At 62.7% G+C, this 16,636-nt stretch overlaps 2 protein-coding genes across 2 annotated transcripts in view; one reads left to right on the plus strand and one right to left on the minus strand.

Moving 5' to 3' along the window:
• EVC2 (EvC ciliary complex subunit 2) overlaps nt 1-10,035 on the minus strand; it is a gene marked incomplete at both ends in the record, with an annotated part of 49,932 nt that extends 39,897 nt beyond the window's left edge. The window contains 7 exons of the mRNA XM_084233028.1: nt 850-903; nt 2,613-2,722; nt 3,958-4,144; nt 4,412-4,480; nt 5,833-5,996; nt 7,708-7,762; nt 9,859-10,035. Coding sequence (XP_084089154.1) covers nt 850-903; nt 2,613-2,722; nt 3,958-4,144; nt 4,412-4,480; nt 5,833-5,996; nt 7,708-7,762; nt 9,859-10,035 — 816 coding nt within the window. The remainder of the gene's footprint in view (nt 1-849; nt 904-2,612; nt 2,723-3,957; nt 4,145-4,411; nt 4,481-5,832; nt 5,997-7,707; nt 7,763-9,858) is intronic.
• Nucleotides 10,036-12,099: 2,064 nt separating this feature from the next.
• Nucleotides 12,100-16,636, plus strand: part of EVC (EvC ciliary complex subunit 1) — a gene marked incomplete at both ends in the record, with an annotated part of 32,096 nt that continues 27,559 nt past the window's right edge. Inside the window, 2 exons of the mRNA XM_084233029.1 lie at nt 12,100-12,270; nt 14,565-14,690. Of these exons, the coding sequence (XP_084089155.1) occupies nt 12,100-12,270; nt 14,565-14,690 (297 nt within the window). The remainder of the gene's footprint in view (nt 12,271-14,564; nt 14,691-16,636) is intronic.

Consider the following 16,636-nt stretch of genomic DNA (forward strand, 5'->3'; position numbering starts at 1 on the left):
CTAAGGTTCTATAACAGGCATATATTACTTGTGTAATCAGGAGACCAAAACATGATAATAAGAAGTATTTTTTAAAGCCAGGTTCTGTAGGCAAGAAGAACATTACTAACATCCGCCTCCCGTGGAGGATGAAGGCCGTATTGCCCAGCTGCTCAGGGTGGTCCCCAGACCCCCAGCCTCTGGTTTGTGCTCACCTGCAGACAGCCCTTCGCCGAGGCCACGCCCTCCCCGGACAGCAGTGCCTGTGAGGGGCCCTCAGCAGGTGACGCTGCTCCAGCGCTCCCTGCCAGGTGACACCGTGGGCCTGGGCCACCTGGCTTCTTCCTCTGCTCAATTCTACTCTCGCCTCCTCACCTTCGGAAATGATCACCACAGCGCGGGGGCTCCCTGCGACCACCCCAGGTTCAGTGATTCACAAGGCTTCCCAAGACTCAGCCGCACTCACGGTGATGACCCACAACAATGAAATACAACGCAACAGAGCAAAGAGGAAAGGCCCACGGGGTGGCGTCCAGAGCAAGCTGAGAGTAAACCCCGGAATCCTCCCCACGGGGTCACACGGGCCACGCAGTCGTCCTGCAGGCGTGAGATGATGCCTAGGAAGCCTCGTCTACCAGACCCCTGGCGCCCAGCCACAGGGGACCCGCCGCCGATGGCCCTGGAGCCCTGGCCTCCCCCCACCGAGGTCGCCATGCCAGCCGGATGGGCTCAGGCCACATGGGGGACCCCACACAAGGGCCCCCACTGCACACCTGGGTCCCTCCCTGGGGCTCCGAGGACAGCGAGACACCAGCACACGCGGGTCACGGCGGGGACAAGGTAAGGGCCCAGCCAACGGGCTTCTCTTACCTGTATCTTTTCTTCCACTGTGAGGGTGAAGTGGGCCTCCAGCTGTGTTCTGTTCTAGAAAAGAAAGAAAATGCTTCTGTAGCGGGTTCTGGAGCCTGACACGGTGACGTCTGCTTCCAGTCCTGTGCTTGCAGCTGCCCTGTCCCGGCCTGCTGGGGGCCGGGCTCAGGAAAGGCCCTGGACACGCGGCGCCTCTTGCTCTCCAGAGCGCCCCTGTGAATCCAACCACCAGGGTCCCTATTGCCTCGGAAAGTGCTGGGCCCGGTGGTGAAATTCTGGGCTGGGTCGGGGGTAGGGACTAAGGGCTGACCCCAAAGCCCACCAGCCATGGACTGGAGCCGGCAGCTGCTCACTCAGTCCCAACCTCCAGCCCCGAGGAAGGCTGTGACGGCCTGCTCTAGAGGTCACCCCTCGTTCTGATGCACCTGCACCCCAAGCCCCAGCCCTGAGCTACCCTAAAGGTCTCCAGCATCCTCTGCTCAGAAAATTGGGGAAGCAGGACGGACAGGGTGAGGTGCCTGCTGCGAGGCCAATCCTCTGGGTCTGGCCAATCCTCTGAGGCCAATCCTGGGGCTCCCTGAGCCCCACGGACAAGTATGAGGCATTAAGCAAAGGAATAGGCAGGACCCATCGGGCTGCGAGAGCCCTGGTCTCCGCCACCCCAGCCAGCCCCAGGCACGTGGGGGTGCGCACTGTGGTCCCCACTCGCGCCTGAAGGCAGGAGCCCCGGCCACCAGGTTGGCCCTGCTCGCTGCTTCCTCATCTAACTCTGCCGGGCTCCCCGAGCTCTGGCATGGGAGCCGTTTATCTCGCGTCACCCTCCTGGTCCTCTGCTCTTAGCTCCGCACTGAACTGTTATCACAGATGCTTGTCTTGCCCAACAGCTCTTTACGGTCGTCTTTGGTCCTTACTTTTCAGAAATCATTTCAGCGGCTTTACATGGGATTTTTTCCCTCTTGCACACGGCTCTCCAGCCTTGGGGGTGCAGAAGCCAGCAGCTGGGGGGCTGATTTTGATTCTGCTGCGGGGCCTGGGGTGACGCAGGGCGCCTCATTTCCCACATCAATTAACGCCTGGTCTCCAGGGCTGGAGTCAGGATGAAATGACCAAAGGGCCAGCGTGTGAGCTGCTGGGGGCCAAGCACAGGGTCTCCGGCCGCAGCACCCACAGGACCCACGCCTGACGCCAGCTGCCCGGTGGTGCCGATGAGGGGCACGCGCAGCCAGGACGCTCGGAGGGGAGCCGCAGCGTGCTAGATGGAGCCGCCGAGACCCCTGCAGGGCAGCCTCCACCCCCATGGCACACGGAGATCGGGCTTTAAACCAGGTGACTAAGGAAAGTGAGGCCATTAGGGTGGCCCTGACCCTATATGACCAGCATCCCTGTAAGAGATCGTGGTTCACAGGATGGCCACGTGAGGACACAGAAGACGGCCATGTTCTCTCCCGAGCACTTGTCCAGACTAGGACATCATAGGAGAGAGAGGAGGGGGAGTGTGTTGGGGGGAAGGAGAAAGGGGTGAGGGTGGAAGGCGAGGGGGGAGGGGGAGGGGTAGAAAGAGGAAGGGGCGGGGTGGGGGAGAAGGCTGAGAGGCAGGGAGGAGGGGGAAGAACAGCAGAAGGAGGGAGGAGGGAGAGAGCAGGAGAGGGAGGAGGGACAGGAGCTAGGCCCTGAGTGTTGGGGTCTCTGGAACCTCCTGGTCCGGGTACCCGGCACAGGCTGGGCAGCCGCGCCAAGACAGAGCTCACAGCCGGGGACAGTACCGTGGGCGACGTCTGGAAGGAGAGCCGGGCTGGGAGTGTCAGGACGGTGCCAGCCCCGAGGTCTCGGGCGTCCAGTGAGGCCGTGTAGCTGATCAAGAAGGCGTCTCCCACTGCTCGGAGAGAAAGCAGGTGAGTCCAGGCGGGGGCCCGGCAGGCAGGCACGAAAAGCAGGCTGACCTCAGGGACGCCAGAGGCTGGGCACCTCCTACCACTGGGCGCCAGGAGCCCCCTTTTGCTCCTGGGTGACTGAGCTGGGTGCCCCACCCCAGCGGGGCCAGGGGCAGGGGGCCTGCTCTCCGTACGTGGGGTGTGTTCAGCTCAGACACCCGAGAACCCAGGACCTTCTAATTTGGCTTGGAATCCAGACGGGGATGGATTTGTTCCCCACAGTCCGGTCCACACGGCCAGGCTGAGAGCTTCCGGCAGTGGCTCCTGCGGCCTGGACGTGGCATGGGCACGGTGTGAGGGGCAGGGGCGGTGGAGAGGCCACCTCCCCCCCACCTCCCGTGGGGTCCCCTCCACCCCCATGGCCTCTCCTTGCCCTCACTGCCTAGTTACAGAAACTGCTTGCACTTAAGGAGAGGCCTCTCCTGGGGACCCTGACTCAACACCCCGTGTAGTGTGACGCCAGGGCAGCAAATGCCCACTCTCGGGAGACGGGTGTTGGAGGGGGGCTCCGCATCAGACCCCGAGGTGCGGACAGCTCTGGAGACCCCGGGGGAGGAGCAGCTGCCTGTGTGCGTTTCGGGGCTCTCAGGAGGCAGCGTGCCCCCAGCCCACTTTCCGAAGGTGGAGACCTGCCCATCTAGGGCCGGGAGCAGATCCCGCCCACTGCACCACTGGGCACCCCCACCCCCACACCAACTGCGTCCTTGGGTGCCCTCTCAGGTGGGCTCCAGTCGCCTGGCACAGACTGGGGGTGCTCTGGGAACTACACCCAAAAGAAATCTCTTCACAGCAGATGCCTCTGACCCCAGCCAAGGCCTGGGGAACGCTGACGGCTGGGTCTGGGGACGTAGCTTACCTGGCCAGGGGTCTGGCCAGAGGCAGAGGCGCACACCTGGCCGGGGGGCGAGCTGGTGTCATCTGAGTGGGGTAGTGGAAACTATGATTGTGATGCTTTTTTAGATGATGCACAAGCCACTCAGGCCCCCTCCCCAGCGCCTGCTCTAACTTAACACAAGGCCCCCTTTCCGGCGGCAGTGATTGGGGGCGGCCACCTCCTCTGATGCCTGAGATGGCTCCGTCGTTGAGGACGAGCGAGTGGCCCAGGCAGAGCGCGTGCGCGCCACACTCTACCCTGTGTGTCTTCGTATTCCAGCCCCGACGCAGGAGGTTCCGCTACCTTGCAGAAACTGCCTGCTGAACGCCTGCAGCCCCTCCGCGGTCCGATTTCCGGGCGACCCCCGCACGCTGAGCCCGGTGATGTTGTCCAGCAGCAGCAGGTCGGAGAGGTTGGCCGCAGCGGGCACCCGCGTGTTGTTCACGAGCAGCCGCACCTGCGCTGTCTGCAAGTCCTTGGGCCCCGACACCTAGGACGGAGAGGAGGCGCGGGTGGGCGCGGCGCCCAGCTTTCGGGGAGGTCGGGCCAGCCCGACGTGGGCACGCTCGGGGCTCGGGCAGAGGCCGGGGACCGGGGTCCCACAGAGAATTCTGTCAGGCCTGGTTTCAAAGGCCCCGGGGGTTCTGCCTCACACCTGCCAAGCCATTGCTGGGGACAGTTTCGGAGAATGGGGGAAGTCACCACCTCAGAGCAGCTCAGGAGAGACCACCCGCACGGGCCTCCTGTGCAAACTCACCACTGCACATTTTTGAAAAATCACTCCACTCTCTGGCGCTCCTCGCGTCTCCTTCGAGGTCTCTCCATACTATAACAAAATACAGACACGAAGATGACGAGCCATGTGACGTCACACGTAATAAGGGGACGAGCGGAACACGGAAGGGGGGCAGAGGGTCACTCGTGCAGGCGCAGTAAGGGCGCAAGTACTCATGGGAGCCTTTTAAACGGCATGCAAGGGAGGTCCTGAGCCCCAGGAGAACAGACGCGGCTGCGAGGTGACGGGGCGCCTCCTGATCGGGGTGCACGGACACGCGCCATCAAGGGACTTGGTGGCAGGACTGACGCTGGCCGGGAGGCGCGCTGGCCGGGCTGCGGGAGAGGACCCTGCCCGCTGGGCGGGCCCGTGTCAGCTGAGGGCTCGCCGGCCGCAGCTCAAGCAGAGAGGTTCCTGTGTGGAGCTGCTTCCCCAGAGCCCCGTCTTTCTGCTAAGCCTCCCCGGCTAGCAGCGCGCGTCCACACGGAGGGTGCGCTGCTTCACTGTTCCCAATGGAAGAGCATCTAAGAGACCCCTTGGGCCACAGCTCTTCCGGGGTCCAGCTGCTTTGCTGTGTTTGCACCTGCTGGCTTCCAAAGAGATACAGCCACACCTAACGCTATCCCTCCGCTTCTGCCCCTTCCGCGTACACCCCATCTCTATCCCTATCACTTCTCTGTCTCCAGAGAAGACACTGGAGCGGGACAGCCACAAGCCCAGGAGCACGGCCCCCAGCAGCCTTCCCCACCCTGATTATGGACTCCTGGGCTCGGGAACCCTGGGAGAAGCAATGCCACCGTGTCAAGCCACCGCGCTGGACGTCACCTACGGCAGGTCTAGGGAGCCAACGCAACCACTCGGGGGATGGCGGGGGGCAAGGCGGAGGCGGAGGCGCAGCCGTGGGACCCTGGGCTGAGCTCGGGGGCTCACAGCACCTGAGGCGTGAAGACAAGACCCAGCAACACAGAGAGCAGCAGTGAAGAGGGGGCGCTGCGCTCCTCCCTGGGGACCCTCGGCCATGTCCGAATCCCCCCAGCCCTGTTTCCTATCTGTGAGGTGGAGGGACACAGCACCTGTCCCAGCCGCTCTCTGAGGAAGCTCCAGGGTGACGTGCAGAGGGCCCTACGCTGGCCAGCGTACCCCGCCGACCGCTCACCCGCCAGCCGCAGCGCGACAGCTGCAGGGGCAGCCGCTGGAAGCAGAGCTGAGCCCCCTTAGAACCGCAGCTGCTGCAGCCTCAGGCTTCAAAGGGAAACAGATTCACCCCCGACGATGGCTACTTAGTGACAGAGAAGGAAGCTTGTGCCGGGGGTACAAATGTTGTAGCATCATCCCAGCCCGCTGCGACCCGGCTTCTTTGCAGCTTCGGATCTTTCTGTGAAAGCCTCACGCGTGCTGCTCACCGGGCGGAGGGTGAGAGGAGATTCTCTTTTAAACAAGGTCTTCTTGGGCTGTGAGGGGGCGAAAGCAAGCGCGGACTGAGCCCACGGCCCGCGGGCGGCAGAAGTTGGGTGTGGGCCAGAGGTTGCGAGTTTTCCGGTGAGTTTCCTCCCAAATGGAGTTTCTGCTGCAAAAAGGAACAGACGGGCGTCACGTACTTCGGAGAGAGATGGCGGGGGGGCTGCGCTCTGAAGTCGGAGCCCACGCGTGTCGGGGCACCGGGAGTGTTTGCTGAATGAATGCACGAGCAGCTGAGTGAAGGGATGGACAAAGGGCTGTCACCTCTGCCAGGGAAACCAGGCGCGCTGACTGGAGGCCGGGCTGGGACAGTCCCCGTGGGCCCTTCCCCGGGCTGTGCATGAAAATGATCTGCTGAATCGAGCCGCCCCGGTGACCCCACACACACAGCACCAGATGGCTGGGCTTGGCTCCCTCCCGCACACTGCGTCCAAGTCACCTGACCTCACTCTGCCTCAGTTTACCTGGACAGCAAACTTGCTCACGGGTCCTCCTGAGCACTGTCGGCTGCAATCAGGGCCCGGTGAGTGTCAGCAGTCAACCCTGAGGCTGTAGCTGCCCGCCGCAGGCCCAGTGCCCACTCGGCCATGCAGCGAGGAGGGGCGCCCTCTAGCCTTGCTCTGTGTCAATGTATTCTGGAACGTTCACACGCACCCTGCGTGACCTGCAGATGTGCTGGCTGGGGTGTAGGGAGGCGTCCCAGGTGGGCGCTGCCTGCTGCTAACCAGCTGTGGACCAGGCTGGCAGCAGAGTCTCTGGGCCTCAGTCTCCCCCACCAGGCCAGTGATTAAAAGACCATCAGACCCAGTTGTCCAAGGATCTAATTAAATCTTATATGACGTCGGGGGCAGGCCAGGCTGAGACCGTCGGGTCTTCACCTGGGACTTGGGCCAGAGCCACCAGGAGTCCCTCCACTCTGCAAGTGCCAGCTCTGAGGGCCTGAAAGCTCCTGCTAGGGCGGTCTTCCCATCACTGGGAGGACAGCACCAGAGGACGCAGAGGTCAAGAGGCACAGACAGACAAGGCAGAGGCCCCAGCACTCCAGGATCCTGGGTCCGCAGCGCCCAGGCTGGCACGTTTCACTTGCCTGGACCACAACTCCCTTCTGCTGGAGGGAGCTGCATTGGGGGGGGGGGGTCTGTCCCTGCAGTTGGCTGAATAAGGGTCTCCAGAGACACCGGGCCCTAAGCCTCGGTGCCTGTGGATGTGTTATAGAGCAGCCAGGCTTTGCAGGTGGGATTAAACCAAGGGCTTCAAGATGGGGAAATGACCTGCACCAGCCAGGTGGCCCAAAGGGTAGCCCCAGGGTTCCTGAGAAGAGGCAGAGAGTGTCGTGACCAGGAAAGCAGCAGCTGCGGTCCCTGGGGAGGGACCCTGCTGCAGGCTGGGGACCGGGGAAGCGGCCCGGACCTGGCAGCGCATGATGGCAGCTCCAGATACCAGCAAAGAAGGAAAGACACTTTCTCAAGCTGGAGACCTTGACCTCAGCTCAGCGACACCGAGTCCCGCCCCCACCCCCAGCTCCGTGAGGGTAAGTGTGCAGGCGCTGCGTGCTGAGAACGTGTCCCAGCAGCCACCGTGAAGTCACACGTGGGTGGGCACCCACCTTCTGTGGTTTGTTCATCCTTTCGGGGGAGGATCTGACAAGCCCCCCCAACCCCAATTCTGTTCAGGGCAAGAAAGCTCCAGGCAGCTGTTGGAGGGGGGCACACTCCTGGCTTTGTCGGGTCAGCACCGTGAGAGAAGGGGCTGGAGGGCTATGTGTTAGGGTCTGATTCTCCCCCAGGGTCAAAGCAATGCAGATGAACAAAGAAACGTACCTGTAGCCCCGCAGCGCGAGGTCTCTGCACAGGGCTGGGTCACTCCGGGCAGGACCTACACGATCCAAAAGGCACAGTCATTAACTGAAGAGCGCACTGGCAAGAAGGGGGTGGGGGTAGCTGTCAACAGCCGCAAGGGGGTGAGTGCAGGCCCAACCAGAGCCTACAGGGTCTCCTCCCAAGTCAGCCGTCCCCGCTCCCCAGCACAGAAGTCTCTCTCTTTCCTACAGAACAGCTCGGGCGTGGCTGTGCTTCTAGGTGCTGTCTCGGGAGCTGTGGCCAAATGTGACATATTCAGAGTCTGGGGTTCCATCCCAGCTCTGCTCCCCACTACCCTGCAACACGGGGTGAGCCCCAAGTGCCTGAAACCTGAAGATGCTGAAGGTTTTCACGGAGTGAAAACCAGGGAGTCAGAGCTAGACTTCTGCTGGAACTCCGCACTGGCTGTGTGTCCCTGGCTACGTCTCTCAGCCTCCCTGAGCCTCTTCCCCAAACTGAGCACCTCAAAGCCTCCTCCCGGGTTGCTTAGCACAAAGGTTAGTTCAGTGATGATGACTTGTCCACGGGAATCCAAACAGCCCTTCCACTGCACCGTTGTGAAATACGCCGTCTCAGAAAGGCCTCCGGAGTGAGTAACAGTAACCGAAAATAATGAAGCTGCCTTGGCCTGTTGCTCCAAGTGACAGTGACACAGGGAGTCATAACAGCGCAGTGACACGGGCAGCAGTGTCCCCAGACTCAGCCCCTTCCAGCCCCCCCAGGGAATCAGTGCTGGAGAATAAGTCCCACCCCGACAGGCTGGCTCTGGACATGCGGCTTCTGCACCGCATGGTGAGGACCTTGAGAGCTGAGTGGACTCGAGGCCCGGCTCTGAGTCCAGCTCGTGGCTAGTTTCTGTGGTCGGTGCTGAGACAGGTCTCGGGTGGGTGGACACGGGGAAGCGTGAGATTCGTGGGACAGATCAGCACCTGCTGTGGCTACTGTCTCTGTCCACCTAGAAAGCTTTCCCTGTGTCCCTTCTTGTGGGAATGTTCTCGCACAGGGAGAGGAGGTGCAAAGCAGGCGAGGCCCCGTGAGCAGGCTCTGAGCCTGGGGCCAGCAAGAGAGCACAGGCCGGCCGGGCATGGCTCCCTGGCCTGGGTTTACTCATTGCAAATGGGCCTGATACTTTAAGGACCTTGTGACAATTTGTCACTTTCTGAAAGCTCAGTAAGCTGAGAGTGATATCGCGTCTCCTCTAGTGAAAATCCTAAGAACTGATGATAGAAAGTGAACAGAAACTCTTTAAGAGACCTAAAATTCTGTACCCAGTGCAACAGCCCCAGGGTCTGCAATTCAGCAGGGATGGGTGGATGGTGGGGGGTTGTGGAGGCTGAATGGGGAGCGGGAGATGGGAGAGACCCCTGAAAGGACATCCCTGGGTTTGCCTTGGTGGGTGGGGTGTAATCAGGGGAAGGGATGGTCAGGTGTCCACCATGGGCGACCGCCCGGCGGGCTGGGGGAAATGGGTGGAGACAGCAGAAATTAGGGGGGTGAGGGTGACCCAGAGGAGCAGTCGCCGAAAGCCAGGGCCAACGCAGGGGCTAGGAAGGGGTGGGGGAGTCTTATGCTGTCTGTGTAAGACTAGGAGGAAAAGGCAGTAGGGTCCAGCTCTGGGGAGTCAGACCTCTGGGACCTCAGAGGGGCACCCGCTGCAGGAGCCTGAGGTAGGAAGAGGCTAAATCCCTCGGGCAGGAGCCGGTGGTCACCAAGACTCCCACCCAAGCCCCCAGAGTCTGCTTTACTGGGCTCAGGAAGGGTGGGGCTCAGGGAGGGTGGCCTGTCCATGCCTGGACTCCCTGACCTCCGTCCACCCTCTGGAGTAAAGTAGGAGCCCGGGTTCAAGAAGGGAAGCGACCTGTCCTGGTCCCAGAGCTCCAGGGGGCTGGACCCGGCGCTGCCCATGGCCGAGGCCACCCAAGCCCTCTGGACCCCTCCTGGCGCGCGCGGACACACACACAGACACACAGACACCCCCGCGCGGGGCACACTCAGGCACGGGGCGGCCCAGCCAACTCTGCTAACTTCTCCGGCTCCGAGGGCCTCCCGGCCACCGGTGGGGGCGAAGCCCAGCCCCGCGCAGGCAGCCCTGAGGCCGCGGACCCGCCTTACCTGCCCCGGCCGCGCGGGCCCGGTCCCCGGATCCCGGGGCCCGTCCCCGGGGGGCAGCGCAGCGCCCGCGCGCCCCAGGGCGCGCCCCCCCGCTCCCGCGCGCAGCACCAGGGCGCCGGCCAGGAGGCCCCAGGCCAGCACCCACGAGGCGCGCCCCGGGGCGCCCGCCGAGCCCATCGCCGCCGGACCCGGGACCCCAAAGAACCCAGCGCCCGGCGCCCGAGCGGCGGAGCTTCCGGACCCCGGCCCGCCCCGCCCCGGGCATGCTCAGTGCGGCCGCGCAGAAGTTTTCTGGAACCGGTTCCAGCCTCGGGGACTGGCCAGCCCTGGGAAGGCGCGGGAGGGGGAGAGGCGGGGGGCGGGGAGCGAGGGGCGCGGAGCAGGCGCACTTGGAGCCTGGCGGCCACGCTCGACATCACTCCAGCCACACCGGGCTGTGAACTCCCCAATCAGGCCCAGCGCCCACGGATGCAGGGGCTCCCGGTGGCCCCCACCAGTGCCCAGTAGGCAGGCAAGTGTCAGCCCAGGCCCAGCGCCTCCATGAAGCCTTCTCTTGCGCAGACGCTCCCGGCGGAACCCAGTCTGCATCAGCCTCCCCGGCCCCAGCTAGAGACCTGAGAGGCAGGGCCTGGGTCCTGGAGAGCCCAGAGGGGCGAGTCCAGCAGGAAGAGGGGCCAGGAGGGAGTCTGGCTGCGCAGGGGCTGCAGGGGCTGCAGCTGTCCTGTCCAGCTGGGGGCGGTTCAGCCCAGCTGTGCTCCCGCGGCCTGAGCCCTTGCTGTGGATTAGCCCCAGGAGCGGCCCAGGTGTCCCCACCCGTAGTGCGAACAAAACACAGTGAGGTGTCCTGGACACCCACGCACCCCCGAACGGGCAGAGAGCCCAGCGGCTGCTCGCACTTCAATGAGCCCAGGCCCCCCGGGCCCGTGCAGGACTCTGTGTCTGAAGGCAAGGCCGTGGTCAGCCCGCAGAGAGATGTCCAGCATCCGGCGGCCATTTGATTCGACAGACAGTCACTTGGATGATTTTCATATTCAAGAAACTTTATAATAAAGGAAAATGCAAAGAACGCTGCATTTTTAAAGTCGAAGCCTGAACCAGCAAAGAAACGGCCCGCACAAGGCCAAAGCATCCGCCAGACCCGGAGACCCCGCAAGGCTTGGGGGGAAGCACGCCAGAAGCCCCGCCAGGCCCCGACACCGCGCGCATGTCCGTCCACTCCCCAGGGCGGGCTGCGAGGGGCCGGGTCTGCCCGAGCGGCCGGCGTCCCCATGTCCACAAAGGCCAGCTGGAGAGCCGTCCCGTCCGGCCTGCCCGGCAGACTGTGAGGACAGGCCGCGTGGGCCGGCTGGGCCGGGCGGACACCAGGTCAGGACAGCAGGGCCCGTCTGTGGTCCTCGGGCCGGGCTGGGCCGGCCAGGGCTGCTTTCTGCTGCGGGGCCCGGGTAAGGCTGAGCGAAGGGGTGACCCCAGTCTCAGACGGAGCCGTGACCTTGGTGAGCGATGCGGGACTGAAGCTGGAGTCCTCGGGGAGCAAGGTCCAGGTCAGGGGCCAGCGGAGCCATCGTTGGTCACCACAGCCGCGGGAGAGACCCTGTCAGAGTGCTGGCCGGACTGCAGGGCAACGGGCCTCGCTGAATTGCAAAGAAAAAAAGACCAAAGGAAGGAGTTAGGCGCAGGGGGGGACCCTACCTGTCCCGGGGCCCCCTGCACCCCCTGGGCCCTCCCTATCGGGCACCCCATCCCCTGGGCACCCCATCCCCTGGGCGGGAGGGCTGGGCCCGGGCGGGCGCGGGGAGCGGGAGGCGGTGAAGGGCCGGGGAGCAAGGCGGGGAGCTGGTCCCGGCCCAGCCGCTGTCAGCTCCAGGCCCCGCCCAGGCCCCCCCTCCCCTGCCTGGGCGGGCCCCGCTGGGAGCCCCGCGAGGCGGGGACGCCGAGACCCCTCCCCAAGGCGAGGCCGCGCCCCTCCCGGGCATGCTCAGTGGGCAGGCGGCGCGGCGGCGCGGGCGGGGCTCAAAGTTTGGGGTGACCGCGGCGGCTCCTCCCTCGGGCGGGCCGCGCAGGGACGAGGGCGCGCGCGGGGCGGGCGGGGACTGGGCGCGCGGCGGGATGCGGCGGGGCGGCCGCCTGAGCACCCCCGATGCCCGCGGCGGGGCGGCCCCCTGAGCACCCCCGATGCCCGCGGCGGGGCGGCCCCCTGAGCACCCCCATGGCCCGCGGCGGGGCGGCCCCCTGAGCACCCCCATGGCCCGCGGCGGGGCGGCCTGCGGGGGCGACGCGCGGCTGCTGCGGGGCCGGGACGCGCTGCGGGCCTCGCCCGCGCTGCTGGCCCCCGCCGTGCTGCTGGGCACCGCGCTCGGCCTCGGCCTCGGCCTCTGGCTCGGCTGCCGCGCCCGCCGGCGCCCCAGGCTCCAGGTGGGTCGGCCCGCGCGCAGCCGGGGTGGGGGCGCGGGGCGCGGTGGGTGGCCTGGCGCGCGCACTCCGGCCTCAGGGCGCTGCTGCCCCACGACGGGGCTAGAGGCAGGGATCCTGGGGGCGCAGCGTCCAGAAGCGCCCTGGCCGGGGTCCCCTGGAAGTGCCTGCGCCATCCCGCGCACCGTGCGCTGGGAGGAGCGGGTAGGCTGCAGGCTTCAGTCTCCTCACCTGTAGCACCAAGAGTTTGAAGTCGGTGTTGGCAGAGGGGCAGGCTTCGCTGGGGGGCAGGGAGGGCTGGGGGTGCCCTCCCCATGCCCATTCCTGCCCCTTGCTCTGTGGATTTCCTCCTGGGGCTCCTGCGTCCCAGCTGCCTCATTGCCTTTCACTCAGCTCCAGGGTGGACTTGCTGCTCTCCTGCAGACGTTGCCCTGGAGGCATGGAGTTCTGTGCCCGAGACGCTGATGCCAGCGCATCACCCGTGCTGCCTGTGCCAGGCACTGAGCAAGAGCCTCTTACCAAATTATCTCCTTGGGTTCCCAGAACATCTTTGTTTCTGTCATTAATGTACCCATTTGGCAGATGAGGAGACTGAGTCCTGGAGCCATTATGTACCTTGCCAGAATGACAGAGGTGTGTGACCCCAGGCCACTGTGTTGTTCGCGGACGGGGTGGGCGAAGGGCTCTGGTGAAGCATCACCCTGCCGTGGTGGGATGGGAAGCACAAGCTGTGATCACCATGTGGGGTCTTCCCGCCCTTGGCCTCTTTGGGGGACCTGAGATGAGGTGGCATCCCCCCCAGGCCTGCCCACCTGAACAGGAGTCTGGCAGGTAGATGCATCAGCTTTTTCACCTGGCAGGTGACCACTAGGGATTGTTGTGTCATTAATTCCCACGTCTAAGTACTTTACTTGCATTGCTACTTCCAGCATTTGGGGCTGTGCAGTCCAGCCCCGGGCTTTGGGCTGCAGGGGTGGTGGGCCTTCATGGGCACCCGCCATGCCCACCGGGGCAGTTTATTTGGTGCAGTCAGGATTCACTGTTTCTGTATCATGATTCTGTGAACAGTTTTCACCATAAATCAGGGCTCAGCTGTGATTATGAGCCCTTTTTCGCACAATGCATTTTCTCTGGAACCAATAGTTACCTGCTTTTTCATTTACTTGGGTCTATGTCCTTATCTTGCATTTAACACTAAGGCTTTCCCCTCTCCCCCCACCCCGTTTATGCACATTTCCTTTGAAGGCATTTGAATATACAGTTGAGCCTCACAGTGCAGATTTGAACTCGGGGTCTACCCATGAGCCACTTTCCCTAAAAGCCGATGGTGTGAGCTTATGGTATGGATGGACGCACTGCGATCCTGTCATTGAGTTCCCTTGTGATTTTCTTAACATTTTCTTTTCTGTGGCTTGCTTTATTATTACACGAATACAGAACATAACACGGATAACACGCTGACCCTGTCTTGCATGTATTTGTGTTTGGACAACTGACGTAATCCGTGCCATGGGCTCACTACCATTGAACTCGGGGCCCACAGCTCTCTAACTCGTGCTTGAGCGGAGCTGATCGGACAGGTGTGTCCTCCCGGGGCCTATCTCGGTCTCCACGCTCAGACCCTGACAGCGCCGGCGCTGCATGCAGCGGTCGTGTACGCAGCAACATCACCCAGAAAAAAATCCCACGTGCAGAAAGTCGGCACTGCTGGAAGGGGTTTGCCGCGCGGGAGCGGACGCGGCAGTGGGGTGCAGGGGGTTCCTGTTCAGCTCTGGGTGGAAACTGTGTGTCGGGCAAGTCAAACTTGAGTCCATTGTGTGTGTGTGTGTGTGTCTAGAGACCCCGAAACTGCCGCGGTGTTCTCTGGGTTACAAACACTAGTGAGTGGACAAGAGAGCGAATGCAGAGGCCACAAATAACGAGGGTCCACTGGGAACCACTAAGATGTTTGAAAAATCCTGTAATAACACGGTCGGGAATAACAGGAAAGTGAAGCCTCCGAGCGGTCCCCAGGCCACGCTGGGGCTCACAGCCCGCCAGGCCCCTCCCACCCAGGAGAACTCTCCCACCCAGGAGGCTCTGAGCTGCCTGCGGGTGTGGCCTCCGCGCCCTGGGGCACGCTGCTGCGCTGGGGTGTGGGACCTGGGTGGGGGCTCTCAGGAGAGCACTTCTAGGATGCTCTTGAGGGGTCCAGCGCCCCCGGGGGCTGGGAGGCAGGCCCTGCAGGAGCCGGAGTGTCTGCCACAGCCTGACGCCCACCCATGTCCCCTGACCTCCCCCTTCCTCTTGGGATTTAGAAAGAAGACACCCAGAACTTGCTCAAGAACTTGGAGTCCAACGTGCGGACCCCCTCGGACACTGACTCCCCACCCAGGAGGAGGAGGAGAGAAGCCCCGGTGGAGACCGAGGAGGCAGCTCTGGACGTAAGCAGGTGCTGGGGCTCCGGTGCACAGGTGCGTGTGGGGTGTCCCACCTTCACATGGGTGTCATCCACACCAGGCGGGACACCCGTGACTCCATGAGCTTCTGTTTTGAGCTATAATTTGCAGGTTTTAACCCCACAATTTGATGAGTTTTGCCTCATCAAATTGATGCATGTATTTACCTGTGTGATGAGGCCCCACTCAGGAATGTTCCACCACCCCAAAAGTTCCGTGGTGTCTCTTTATGGTTAACCCTCCACCCTGTTGCCTCTAGCAGCTTCTGTCACCGGGATTTCCATCAGCATAGAGTGGTTGTGCTCTTCTGGAACTTACATGAAGGGAGCCATGTGCCTCGTGCTGTGTCCCCTCAACACAACACTGTTGAGATTTTTCTGTGTTGCGCGGCCCCGGGGGGCTGCTTCGGTGACAGGCTCCTCTGAGTAAGGCTCCGTGAACTCGTGGGGCTGCGTCTGTTTGTGTTCATGACCTTCTGTTTCTTTTAACTGAATATTAAGTCAGCGTCGAGGAGGGAAGTGCCTCTGGTGCACTGTTTGGGGGGTCTTCCTCGAACCCGCTCCCAGCCCTTGCTCTGTCGCCTGCCCCCGCCCCCGAGCGTCCATCCCCACGTGCTCCGGGGTGGAGGGGGCGCCGCTGCCATCGGTTGACATTTCTGGTCACTTCCCGCTGCCCAGGAAGTGCCAGGCTGGAGGCACTGGGCCCGCTGCACAGATGTAAATGCAGAGCTGGAGACGAGCAAGATGCAGGTTCAGATGCAGAGACAGAACTGGAGACAGAGGCTGGGGAGGGCGGGAGCCTGGAAGGAGGGCAGACGCTGAACGAGGCCTTTCTGTTGTTTCTTTGGCTTGTTCTTGGCAAGTCTGGCGCTTTTCTGAGGTCAGTTTCGAGTGGGGTGACGTGGGTGACCTCACGCGGCTCCTTTCCAGCCCCCTGTTCCCTTTTCCAAGGAGGAGGCTGAGGCTCGGGGTGCTGGGTGACAGTGGGGAGTCCCGTGGCTGGGGCTGTCGCCCCGGAGGGCCCGCTTCCCTGCTCTGACATGGTCGAGGTCGGGGCCTCCGCTTACACGGAGGGGAAGGAGCTGCCTGTTTGAGAGTGACCGTCACCTGGGGCGGAAACCAGTGGGATTTCCAGGTAAACCGAAGCCTGGGTTTTGGAGCGTCACCCCTGCCAACACTCTGCAGACAGAGCTCCCCGCCCACGCTGGGCAGGGCCAGGAGGAGTAGCTGCCCTTCCTGCGCTGGTCCGGGTGGGTGAGGGCGTCCTCCTGGCCCATCCAGGAGCAGGCAGGGAGCAGTCAGACTTCCCAGATGTCCTGTGTCTCAGCCCAGCCCCGGCCTGTTTCCAGGTGCTTGTCTCTCCTCGTGTGCTCTGTGTGTGTGTGTGTGTGTGTGTGCTCACACATGTGCGCGTGGTGGGAATCTATGGTGTGTGTCTCCTTGCCTCAGTTTCCCTCTTTCCCTCATCTATCTCTATCCCACTGGCTCCCTCCTTTCACATTACTAAAATCCCGCTCGCAAATGAAAGCACGTCCACACAGACTTACCCACAAATGTTCAGAACAGCACTGTTCACAGCCACCAGAACAACCAGGTGCCCATCAACTGACAGAAGGATTAATAGAATTCGGCATATCCTTCCAGTGGAATATTAGGCAGCCATAAAAAAGAATAAAGCCTCACAACATGCTACAACACACCTGAACCCTGAAACCTTCTCATGGAAAGAAGCCAGTCACCAAAGAGCCCGTGCTCTGGGAGTCCATTCACATGGACCGTCCAGAACAAGGAAAGGGACAGGGACAGAGCGGCCTGGCAGTTGCTTGGGGTGGGGACAGGGGAATGCGCATAGCTAAAAGGCACCTATTTCTTTTTGACATGATTAAAATATGCTTCAGTGAATTGGGTGATGGTTGTACATCGCTGTGAATA

The sequence above is a fragment of the Talpa europaea genome (assembly GCF_964194135.1).
Source record: "Talpa europaea genome assembly, chromosome: 5".
NCBI lineage: Eukaryota > Metazoa > Chordata > Mammalia > Eulipotyphla > Talpidae > Talpa > Talpa europaea.